At 38.2% G+C, this 12,968-nt stretch overlaps 1 protein-coding gene across 5 annotated transcripts in view; it reads left to right on the top strand.

Annotated features, from left to right (window-relative positions):
* PIK3R1 (phosphoinositide-3-kinase regulatory subunit 1) overlaps positions 1-12,968 on the top strand; it is a 100,757-nt gene that overhangs the window by 52,329 nt on the left and 35,460 nt on the right. For all 5 annotated transcript variants that reach the window (XR_002097403.1, XM_019517756.1, XM_019517755.1 and 2 more), the window contains one exon: positions 12,408-12,500. Coding sequence is in view for 3 of the 5 variants with exons in the window: in XM_019517756.1 (XP_019373301.1) it covers positions 12,408-12,500 (93 nt within the window). In the remaining 2 variants the exon portion in view is untranslated. The remainder of the gene's footprint in view (positions 1-12,407; positions 12,501-12,968) is intronic.

Raw genomic sequence — 12,968 nt, 5'->3', positions numbered from 1 at the left:
TGCCCTATGGGTACGTATAAGAACATTAAACAAAAAGAATATATGTGAAGTTACACAGAGAAGTTCAGGTGATTAGATTGTGTTAAAAATGGCTGCCCAGTCTAACTCAGTGATTAGATAGGTGCCAGGAACCTGATCTAAGGTAAGACTGAGAAGGGAGAAGGATAGGAGGGATTGGGGCGTGTTGCCTAGGTCTCAGTTTAGGTGCTGGATGTGTCTAGATCTGGCCCTAAGTGCCTGGATCCCACTCCAGGGAGCTAGCAATTTAGAAGTTAGACACTATAGTGTTCAGCCTGGAAGCATACATGTTCCTTTGGATCTAGCCATATGGGCACATGCATTGTAAGAAGATACTTTCACACCCTTGCTCAGTTTGTAGTATAATCTTTGTCTGCTCCTCAGTCACTGCCTATGCACATGCTCTTACCCCACGGTAAATGCAAAGTAGTTTACTCTATTTTCACACTTGAGCTTCCTTCCCACTAATTTGTTCATGTGCCCATACCATAATATTATTTTTCATGGAAAACTTTCCCCTAAGCTTTGCTTCCTTTATTACTTCACAGTCACACCTACCCCTGTTGCCCTTCGCCCAAATATCGTTAGACAGCTGTGCACAGGGGCAGATCTGGGGGGAGGGTGCACTTGCAACCCACCCCCCTCCTTTAATTTGTGCTCCACCCAAACTTTAAAACTAACTTCCTGGAAGGGGCAGTGGCATCTCTATTCAGGTAGCAGCGAAGGAGTCAATTGACTTTATGGCTCCTTATCTCCCTAATTCCTGTTAATCTCTCTTCACTACAGAGGTGTTAAGAACCCTCTACCCTTTTTAATGACCTTGATATTGCACAATTCAGAGTATCCCTTCTGCAATTTTGTTCTAATAGCCATTTCTGGTAATGTCTCTCTTGTGTTTTACAGCCCTTCAGATGTTTTTAGCTCTACCTAAAACCCTTATCGCTGGTAATACTAACTCAGGTGGAAAAATGGCTGACAAGTTAGTACTGGAGGCACTGTGAGAATGCTCAAGGCTAGATTTTATTTTATGAGTCTGAATAAGAAATTTTCATTTAACTATGATGACTACAGGACAAATGATTCAATACCCATTGACTATTTTTACTAGCCTGTTGTTTTTTAAAACTGTTTTATATACTCTAGCAAATTAAGACACGTGCCAATAGTTATATTTGTTGTTTGCTTTGATCTTAAACTGAATAATATAGTGCAAACCCCCTACCATATTAGTAACACTTCTAGTTTCAATTTAACTGGAGAAAATATGTCTTGTGTTGTACGTGATGATGTTCCACACCATCTGCACCTTCCTTTTCAAAATCCTACATCCGCCCTCAGCTATGCAATATCTTTTATGCAGCTAGAGGAGAGATTATCTTCTGCATTAGTTTCTTCCATTTATCTGAAGCCTGATATTAATCAGATCTTTGCTTATTTAGTTTCATTGGTATTGCTAAAACTATTTCTAAGAAAATATTTGAGTTGGCACACTTACAGCAGTAATTTACATAGGGACTTTGTTTGCAATAAATTTGAATAGCCAATGGTGAATGAAGTAACGGACAGTTTTTACTGTCTTTCCTAGAGTATGTTGATTAGAATGAATAATTTGGTCATATTGTACATGTGTTTACACGCTTGGAAAAAAAACAGATAGCAACATTGTGTTAAATATTACATGCATTATAAAGCTATGTGCATGGTTTTCTGTGGATATTTATACAAAAATATTTTTACACTTTCCTTTTATAAACTCCTACCTTATTCACAGGATTCTGCAGAAGTTCGCTAAGCTTTTTGAGCAGTATTATAGATTAATTACAGTTCAGAAGGTCAAGTGAATAAGGGCTTCCCCTCTTTGCTTCCATGGATCCCTCTTAACAAACAACCTTTTTTGGTCCTTGAAAGAATTCTTACTATATTTCTGTGTATGGGCTTTTTCAGAAGGTTAAAATCCAAGGTATGCACTAATAGGATGTTGTTTATCCATGACCAGTAATGGGTCATTGAGATGCCATAGGAAAGGCATTGTTAGTTCATTCAGTGCTTTCTTCATTCCATTTGAAGGAAGAGGAGGGCTGACATTCTGTTATAGCAAATTGTCTTGCTAATACACATATGTATCACTTACTGTGGCTAAAATCTTCTGCAGTAATGTCTATATGGAATGTCTGAATGGAGTTGATGGTTCTGTCTTCAAGTTCATCATCATCATAACTTAATAACTTATTTGTGCCAGTGGCTGACTGAAAAGAAAAATTTGGTTTGCAGCCTATTACTGAAGGCATTTCTGGTGTGAATTATGCTACCGCTTCATCTTTCCCAAGCTTCCTAGTTGCACCTTTCTCAGGCAAGGAGAGAAGCAGACATTCTTCTACCACTTTTTCTTTTCAGTAGTGCTTATGGCTTTGATCTTATTTGCAACTTCTCCCTGTTCAAACAAAAAACTTCATTAATCTAAAGTCTTTTGGCTTTGATGGCCTATGTGCTTCTTTCTCTACTTTAGAGACATTTTTTTTTCCTCATTTCCCCTGACCTCCCTCACTCTCAAAGCTTTTGTGGTGGCCTGTGGCAATACAGACTGCCCAGATGACAACATTTGATAAAAATAAAAAGACAAATATAGTAGACCAACCTTATTAAGCTATCTATAATCACATGTGACACTGACGCTTGAGTCCTCTCCACCACGTTATTTCCAGGATCAGTGTTTCCTTTTAAAACATTTGACTAAAATGTTGGTTAACTCCATCATAATAATCTCTAGAATGTTAAATGCGTGTTTCCAGTGGTTCTGGATGGCACTTGCACTCTTGTAGACATATATATAGTTAGCCCAATCTCCTGGATAATGAGAGTGAGAGTCTTAAGGAATAGCCTACTTTCCCCCCACAACTGTTCCAAACAGTTTACTGGCAGCTATAGTACTGGATTAATTTATGATGGACTTCACCCATCCTTCCCCCTTGTCTCTCTCCCTTTGTTCCCCACTTTCTTTTTATCCATAATCCAGGTAAAACTTTTCTTTACAAGAGATTGGCGACTATAGATACCTCATTTGCTTGATTTTTGCCATTAAGATCTTTAAAATTATTAATGCCAAGGCAAGGTTGTAGCTCTCAATTCTCAGAGTTAACTGGAGTAGCTATTTGTAATCCCAGATTCTTCTGTCGCTAATGCTGTCCTGGTCTGGAATTTGAACCTGAGTCAGATATCCATGTAATCTTCTTTTTGAAACCTTGCTTTCTGCTTTCTTAAGGATATTAACACTTAAGGCGGTTTCTTTCATTTCTAAGGGGTGGGAAAATTGTTTTTTGGTGCCTGTGCCACCTGGTAATTTACAAAAATTGGAGATTTTTTTTGGTGGTGTTATTTTAAAATATTTCACTGCAAACTTTGTACAAGGGACTGTCCTTTTGTATTTTTTCCTCCTAAAAATAAAAAGAAACGGCTACATTGAGCTATGAAGTGATATTTTAGTAAAACGTGTGAATTTTGTGATAGTAACTTGTATTGCTCTTCTTCCAAAATTCAATAAGGTACATATTTAAAAAAACAAAACAAAATGTTCAGGCTCACTGTGCAATAGCAACTAATAGTCTGAATGAAAGACTTCATGAAGTGATTACAGAGCTCACCCACCAAGCATTGTAGAATCTGTTAGCATGAAGGTATGCAGTGGTGCAGTGCTATACTATGGCTCCAGAAGCAAGTCCAAGCCCTTTCTTTAGATTTGTGATATGATTGTTGTCCAGTTAACCCAGCTGTAAATACATGCTTGTAGATGTAAATGGCACTTCCTTGCTGCCATAACTAATGGCAAACTAGCACGCCTTTTCCCAGTGATTCTCAGCCAGGGTGCCATGAAATCTTTTTAAGGATGACATCTGTTCCTGCTCACTATTAGCGCTAATAGACGTGGAAATACTCGCACGTGATTTGCAGTAGATAAACTCAGAGATTTCAAATAGAAATCATAGTGTTTAAAACATTCTTGAACCTATTGTGATTTTTCCAAGTTCTTTGCAACAAACGAATTGCTCTTTTATTTTTTCCATAGTTAAAAATATGTGATAGTGAAGAGCTGGCATTTTCCAAGGGGTACTTTGAGTCTACAAGGTTGAGAACCACAGCCTTGGCCATACTAGCCTGATGGGCCTCCTAGGCTCAGGTGGACTGTGGCTATAGTATGGAGAGTGCAAAATACTCAAAGGATCTCCCTCTTCTTGAGTCTTGTGCTTTCTGTATTTGGGCAGTGCTATTTCTTGTACAAATATGTGGACTGTCTTACCTTGCATCAGAGTAATTACTTTTAATAAACTGTCTTGCAAGCTACCTTATGCCTTTGATAGGCAAACCACATATCAGATGTGCAGAGATTGCCTTGTCTCTAATTTGCATGTTTATTTTAAATTTTACATAACCTGCTTCACAGCCATCTAAATTCAGTTATTATGGATTCTGATTTAAATTTAGAAACTACTTCAGGGAAGATGGATGGTAAAGAGAAACTATTTTTACATTCCTTTTTTCCCCCCTACCAAATATGTAACCATTTCTTTTCTAGAACAACCCTGGAAGCAACTAGGAAAGGCTATATTTCCCATAAATTTTCAACTAATAGTATGGACACTTCATTTTAATGCCCATACAACATCACAGGTTATACTGTAACTATCAATATTCTTTGAGGTTGTTGATGTATAGGTACTGGCTGTTAGAGGCCTAATTTTCTTATTGCCCTAATGTTCATTATTTCCTAGTATTTTGTTGACTTATCTTGTTGGAAGTATTGTCTCAATTTGCTTATTAGTTGTATTTAATGTTAGCATTCATCATCTGATGAACTTTTATGTTTGAGTGTGAAGTATGATTTTCAAGAAGAATGGGTACGTACAATTCACATATGCATGCAGTAACTGAATATCTGTGCACATACTTAACCCTTTATAAAAATAAAAGGCCTACAGTCAAATACTAGTCTTATACAACTGTGGTATTATTGTATGCGGTTTTTAGGCATATGCAATTATGCACACTTATTTCTAAACTCTGAAAAAGAATGTGTGGCTAGTCTTGGTTCAGGACCAAATTCAATCATTAGTGTATGGTCTCTAAAATACTTTTAAATCAACCTTTTTTCCATGGCGTGTCTTATTACATTTTAGGTTATAATTTTTTTCTATCCACTTTCATGTTTCTTCCAGCAGTAATGAAAGCTTTGGCTCAGAAAATTGTGGAGCCAATATTCCAGCTTTAAATTTCCACTTGTCCTTGCCAGGTACTAACTCTTAAATATCTCTTTTTACTGAGAACTTCCCTGAAAGGTGCAGCTGTGTGCTGGTTTCATCTTGCACTTTGTAACTATGTTGGCAGCGTTTAAACATTAAGGTATGCTCTCCCACGCATTGCTGTTGCTTTAGTGCTGTTCAGGCCTGTCTGTATTGGCGAAAGAGAAGAGCTCTCAGATTGGAGGGAATCCTGACTTCTGCCTGATTTTGATTGGTTATCATGGTGACAAGATAAAAATAGATCTAGTGGAAAATCCAGCATTTACAACGTGTCATCAGAAGCCTTTCTACTATCTGGGATATGTACTGATCCCCAGACCTAATGACTGGCAAAGAAAGCACCAGTAGAATATAACAACTCCTGAAAGCCTTGATAATTTGGAGACAGTGGATTAAAAATATAAATCACAGATTTTGTTTCATTCAAAGCAAAATGATTAATTTAAGTGAAAAACTGATTTTGGATTGTAGCAAAGGAATCTACAAAGTTGCTCAGATTATTAAAAGTGGATTTAGTTCTTCAAATCTCTGTGCTGTGCTACAGCAGTCTTCAAAACAACAGATAATTTTAAAATCAGGTACTAAATGCAGGTTGCATGTAGGTTTTTATTTGTTGTGCTTTGACTGAAGTGCTATGTTTAAAAGTGTTCTTCCTTTCTCAGTAGATGTCTGAGTGTGCGTACTGTGCTTTGCTCTAAAACATCAAATCAATATTCAGGAGGGTTTTTTAACTATACCTTGTTTTCTGGCTTGAAGTCAAAATACCAACTTTTTCCAAAGTTGGTCATATTTGATCAGTGCTTGCCATTTCCTGTCAGCATTTAAAAAATGAAGGGCACCATGAAGAAACCTGGCTTCCTTCTGTGTAAATGTTATAAACTGGCATTTAGTTCTGAGCATGTTGTAAAGTCTTTATTCTGGCAGGCGTATATTTCCTCAGGTTTTTCAACTTTAAAAGACCATAATTTTCTGTTTTGTGCCAAGGGTGGAAAGTTTATAGTATGAAGTATGAATGATGGTATAATACTCTTGGGAATTTTATAAGAAAAGTAACAGCAGGGATTAGGAAATCCTAGAATTGGTTAAATATATTTATTTATTTATAGAATATATATATTGAAATGTAACATGCCAAAACTTTGTCTTATCACAAAATTTGGTTTTATCAGTTTTGCTCACTAGTCTTTTCTAACAAGGTATTAAAGTATAACCATAGTGTCTCACAATTGCCATATGTATGCATTTTGATAGAAAACTAATATATTTTATACTTTGTACTGAAATGTGGATTTCAAAGCTTAAACACCTGTGAATCCAGGAATATTTTATAGTGCATGCAGTTAGAGTAGCATTATTGATATTTTCAAAAGCACTTGAACAATTTTCAGTATTTACCTGAACTATTTTCAGTTTCTCTGGTGTAATAGAATGTTTTGTAGAAATGAAATTAAAATTTTCTACACCCTCTATAATAATGCACTGTAATTTTCTTTAATTCTTTTCTTTTGGTGGAAAAATACAGGAAGTTTCACTTTAAAAAAATAAGTTTGTTCTAAATGAATATATTTTATATATGTACACATGTAACCAACTCTAAAAGATTGTTTCCTTTTCATTAACCCTTATTAATCCACTAAATATATCAAAAAGAGGATCTGTAGACAGGTCAAATAATTTGTAAGTTAGCCTTGTGCTTTTAGAAATACTGTGTAGGTATCTTGAAAGGGCATTATTGGTAGTTTTACATTTGCATTATAAAATTCAAAACTTATATTTTCAGTCATGGTTGCCTTAAGTTATGCAAGTAAAATGCCTGGCTTGTAGGTACCGTCATTTACAGAGGTGTTGACCATTTGCAGTTCCTAGCAATTATGGTAAGAGTTCCAGAAGCTTAAGAACTTTGCAGGGGAAGTGTGTGTGTGTGTGTGTTGTGGGGTGGAGGAACAAAGTTAGGATTTTACTAGTTAGCTTTAGGTGTCTGAGATTTTTGGTGGAACTTTCAAAATTGGGAGCACAGGCCTACTGAAAATCAGCATTGATGTTGGCAGCACTGTTTCCCAGGGCAAGGAGGCAGAGGAGAGTGGTCAGTATTGCTTTTATTTTAGATGAGAAATGGACATAAATTGGTTTCAGCTTTTTTTGTTCTAGCCATTTTAGCTTTTCAGGTTATTTTTGAGAAATGATTCTAGAGCAGGGGTTTTCAACCTTTTTTAATAAGTGTACCCCTGGCAGCCCCCATTTTAATAAGAGTACCCCTGGGAGGGTGGCAAGTGGCCAGATGCCAAGCAGGGGGGAACGGTTTGGGGGGCGAGTGGCAGTGGCCATGCTCTCACCCCACCTCTGCTCCTGTAAGGTGGCAGTGCTCTGTCCCACCTGCCCCCGCATACTCCCTGGGACCTTTCAGAGTACCCCCAGGGATACGCATATCCCCTAGTTGACAACCTCTGTTCTAGAGCAAACCTTTGCTTCTGTTCTCCAAAGAGTAACATGACAGAGGATTTTATTTGAATTTTGCTCCCCTCCTTCATGCTTACATATGTTGCTATACCTCACCTTCTTAAAATGTAGATCAAAAGCAAGAGAGCTGAGGTAGAATATAGAAAGAAACTTCTTTTGTCCAAAATTTATGGCCCTTCATCCTGGCAAGAAGACCTGTATTCTGAGATTCTTTTCTGCCCTTCACAGCAGCTTCCTGTTGTGACATGGCATTCTCCTAGCATATCAGCTAGATTGGTTTTTAGCTTTGGTCTTCCTGGTCTACAACTTTCACCCAGAGAAATAAAATTCTAGCTAGAAGAGATTTGAAGGACATTTATTTTCCTCAGATACCTTAGAGATTTTTTCCAAGTAGGCAGTTGTAATGTACCTATTGTTACAGTATCTAGCACATTCTGTTAAATTGACACAGAATAGCTGTGTGGAGTTCTTTCTTTTGCATGAACCAAAGAAGATACAGTGGGTTAGAACAGAGCTGTCCTGTTCATGCTTCAGCACCTTCTGTTTGAATGTCCTTTAATACTGACAAATCCATCCATTCTCTCTCTCTCTCTCTCTCTCTCGCTACCAGTTAAAAAGCATGAAATAGCCTTCTCTGTAGGCTGGATCTTGGGCCCATGGTGCATCTGAATTATGGACCTGGGATTTGGCCACAGCAGCATTAATTGTCATGCCTCCAGAGCTGTGGCAGCTGCCACTTTCCCCACCACCAAATTTCCAGCCCTGTGGGCCAGATGACCTGGCTCCATGGTCCAGATCTGGCCCCTGGGACTCCTTGTGGGTCCAGAAATTTGGCAGCAAGATGCATAGTGGCAGTATAAATTGCCATGGCTCCAGAAGATGTGGCAATTAGTGTTGCCACCACTTGCCATGGCACCAAATTTCCAGACCTGAAGGGAGTCATACAGGCCACATGACCCAGGTCTGCAGGCCAGATCCAGCCCCTGAGCCACATCTTAGTCACCCCTGGATTAAATTAATTACCTTTCACTGTCCCAGCATCAGGTGATATATTAAATCTTGAATACAGTATGTTCTTAGCAGGAGCCTGTCATTTGACATCTTTGTCTAATAGTCTCTTCTGGCCTTATTTTGGATTAATATATTTTATGATAAGTATGTTTCATACAAAGAAGTCTAGTCTACCCTTGGATGCTAGTACATTTTAGCCTGCTTTTAGACACAGTGACTTACAACTTATGCTTTATAGAAATATATTTGGCTAAGACATCTCTTAAAGAATAATGTTCACCCTTGGTCTGAAGACATGCAGAGATGGAATACCATATATTTTTGCATACCACACACCCTGAAATATAATACATACCTTATTTTTGAAAGGTAGAATGAAGGAAAAAGAAACACAGAGTTATGGATGCAGAGAGAGAACCTAATCAGCTGACTCACCATCCAGTTTCTGCCAATCTAAAGTTGAAACTGTAGCTGTTGGTCTCCATGGGTGGATCTATGATTTAAAAAAGAGCTACAGTAGAAGGATTAGGAGCAGACAGCAAAATTTGCCCTAAAAAACGTTGATTAGTGAAACATTAAGATCATTAGGCAGGAGAGATTATCATTAACACCTGTGGAACAAACAGCAATGAGCCACTGAGGGTAGGCACAGGTGTTCTTGGAGGTCAGAGGGAGGTTAGATCACATTAAAAATGACTACCCAATCTAACTTAGTTCACCCATGTGCCTACCTTACATTTAGATCCCTAGTTAAGTCAATCTTGGTGCAAACTGCACAGATGCCCTTTGGGACAGGAAGGTTAGATTGGTCAAAAAATGGCCAACCCAATGTAATTTAATTATATCTTGGAGGTGCTCTAAGATCAGCTACAGCTAAACCAATCTAACTGAACTTGTGTACACATTCCAAGCATGGCCTTGGGGCTAGGAAAGCCTAGCTGCTGGCCTAAGCCCTGAGGCTGCATTTTTATTACTCCCTGCACCCCCAGCACTGGGCTATTTTTAGGCCCCCACCCCCAGATGGTCAGCAGCCCTGTGCCTCCTTCCCCCATGCCCATCAATCCCTCCTGATCCTGTAAGCTGCTCCCAGTGCTGGAAGTCAATGGAAGTAAGTTTGGGTGGGGAGAAGGCTAGGCAGGATCAGGGGGAATTGGTTCACTGTGGGGGGGGTCGTCTGGAGGTGGGGGTATAGGTCTAAAGGCTAAAAATGGCCCCTGGTTCCCCAGGGAGATAGAGCCCTTCAACCTTGCAGAGCTGCGAGCCCTGCCCAATCTCACCAACCCCCCCACCCGACTTACTTGAATCCAGTTCCTGGGACCAGTGAATGCTAGTAAAACCAGCCCTCAGAATGGTTTGCAGTATTCAGGGTGATTTGGCGGTATTGAGGGGAAGGGCATTGCCAAGATTGGAGAGGCTCTGCAGTCCTACTAACTGCCCAGCTTCCCCCCTTCAGACCGTGCTAGCCTCGCCAATCCCACCAAACCCTCCAGATCTCACCAACTCCCCTACAAACACCACTATCCTTGCTAACCCCCGCAGTGGACTCCACTAGCCCCACCTGTTCCTCCCCCTACCTTTATTTACCTTGGATCATAGGCCCCTTTTTACCTGATCAAACTCCCCAAACTGCTAGCTATAATGTCTGTATGAAGCCTAAGTCAAATGACTCCCTCAGCTGACTGAAGAGTAATAGCACAGCTGCTGCACTGTGGAGCAGGAATCAAAGCTGAGTGCTTCTATCCCAGCCAGAGAATCAGCTTCCCTGCTTAATACTTGCAACCTAATTTTGATTTTCTGATGTTGGGGGGAAAAGGTGTAGGTTGTATGCGAGAAAATACAGTATCTATGACTTCTCTTGGTTTGTGTACCAATGGTAATTGACTTTCATTGTTAAAAATGGATGCCTTGTTTCTAAGTTGAAAATGCCTGGCTTCATCTTTCTGCATCTGGTTCTTATTGCACCTTTTTCAGCTAAATGACCACAAAGAAACTTTTAGTTGCTTGTATTTTCTTCTCTTGAAGGTATTATATACTATCTAACTTATGATTGAGCTTCTTAATATTCCCTGTAAGTCATTTTCTTTATTTCTTGAGTTATTTTTGAGCCCTTTGCTGTTCCATCTCCAATTTCTCAACATCCTTTCTAAAATGTGGACAGCAGAATGGTATGTAGTATTTCACTGTTGGTCTCACCAGTGCCCTGTACAAGGATAAAGTCTGATCCTACTCCTCTGCTTGTAAATCCAAGAATCACATTAGCATGTTTAGCTACAGCAGTGCTAAAAATGTTTATCAGTGTCGAGATTTACTAACACCCTCCTTAGCTTCAAATAGACTGGAAAGTATTTCATCATCCTTGTAGGAGTACCTCACCATTCTTCTTTCTGAATACAGAACAGAAATATCTATTGAACATTTATCCTTTTTAGCTTCCCTTCACAATTTTTTTTGCATTGCGTTGCTTTCAGTGTATATCACATGCTTTCATTTATATATCAAATGCTTTTACTTCTGTTGTGTACTCCTTTTTTATTTCTAACTGGTCCTTTAACCACTGAACCAGGGTGAGTTATCAGCATAAACTGTCCCCCTCTCATGGTTTTTTGTCTGTCATAAAGAATCCCCAATTTTCACTTTTTTTCTTAAATGTTTTCTCTGAGTCAGATATGCTCATAATTTTACTTGTGTTTTCAGAAATCAGTTATTTTGAAGCACCAGTATATGTATATGAGTGATTGGGATTGTCTTCTTTTTGTGCATGTTGAATTTACTCCAGTTACGATTGCTAGTTCTAAGCAAATACCAACTTCCAGTCCAGAGATTGATTCAGCTTTATCCATCATAATCAATCAATCATGCCAGATGTTGCTGGCAGCTGTACAGTGAAAATATCTTCTCATAAACTTTCTTACTTTCCAAGAATTAAACAGGATTGTTGTTAAACTTTGGTGAAAGTACTTTTTTGGCAAAAATAAGGCATTTAGGGTTGTGTCATCCTTCTTTTCACAGAACCAGAACATTCCTTTTATATTTTATTTTATCCCTGGAGTATTTAATATCAATTCTAAGTTTGTTAATTTTAGTTTAATTTCTTTTGAAAAAAGAGGATTGAAAACTGATTAGTTGTTTGTAAACCACTGAAATTCTTTTAATGAAAATGTTGTTATAAAATGCAGTTATTATGCAGCTATTATGGTCATAACCATCATTAAGTCTAAGAGAGCAGAGCTATAGAAATTCAAAAAGTTTTGAAACCCAGATACTTTAGGCAAAGTGCAATAAAATGTGTGCGCTTGCATTGCTGCAGAAGCCATGGTTAAAAGGAATGGGAAACAATACTCAACCAGCTAGGGAGTTATTAGGATTTTGCTAATTATGTCTGGATATCTGTTGTTTGTTCAAATCTGATATGTAGCATATGCGTTTTTTAGAAATTGCTTTCCAAAGGGTTACATATTGACCTAATTTGCATGCGGGACTGATAAGCAAAATGTCAGCACAGAATTTTATAGCTGATAAAATGAATTTGCTTAATGTTTAAAAATTAACTAGTCACATTATGTCTCATGACTTGCATAATTGGAAATTGCATTTAATTGCATCTTACCAGATTTTTTTTCTCTTTTATAGCTTTTGCACTTCCAGATCTCACAGAGCAGTTTTCACCCCCTGAAGTGGCTCCATCGTTCCTTATCAAGATAGTGGAGGCTATCGAAAAGAGAGGTAAGAAACATGAATAGTCTACTAATGTTCTGGTTACTTGTATAATATATGTAAGAGTCCCACATCGTGTGGAGTTTGTGAATCCCCGTTCCTAGGGTTTCTTATATATCACATTGATCAGTTGGTATTCAAGTAAATCTAATCTAAGGCTTATTTTATTGGTATTACTCAACAGAGGTTACTCAGGTTATAAAGGTAATGTCATAGGTTGTACCAAGTGACATTTGGCAACCTACTACAGAGTTAGCTATTATCCAAAAATTAGTGAGATTCTGGCAAAACACTAAAATATGTGAATATAAAATGAACTGACTACTAGGACAATAACAGCAACATAGTGTCCCAAGGTAGAGGGAAAATTGCTTGGTATGCTAAGATGTAGAAATTATTTTACTCTTCAAGATCCAGTTTTGTATTGCTACTCTTTGCTCAGTTAGCAAGGATTTTTTTTATGAGCTTTGATTTTTT

This window comes from Gavialis gangeticus, unplaced genomic scaffold, assembly GCF_001723915.1.
Source record: "Gavialis gangeticus isolate Ggan-Ray unplaced genomic scaffold, GavGan_comp1, whole genome shotgun sequence".
NCBI lineage: Eukaryota > Metazoa > Chordata > Crocodylia > Gavialidae > Gavialis > Gavialis gangeticus.
Note: the sequence above shows the minus strand (reverse complement) of the source record. Positions and strands in the feature narration are given on the sequence as shown.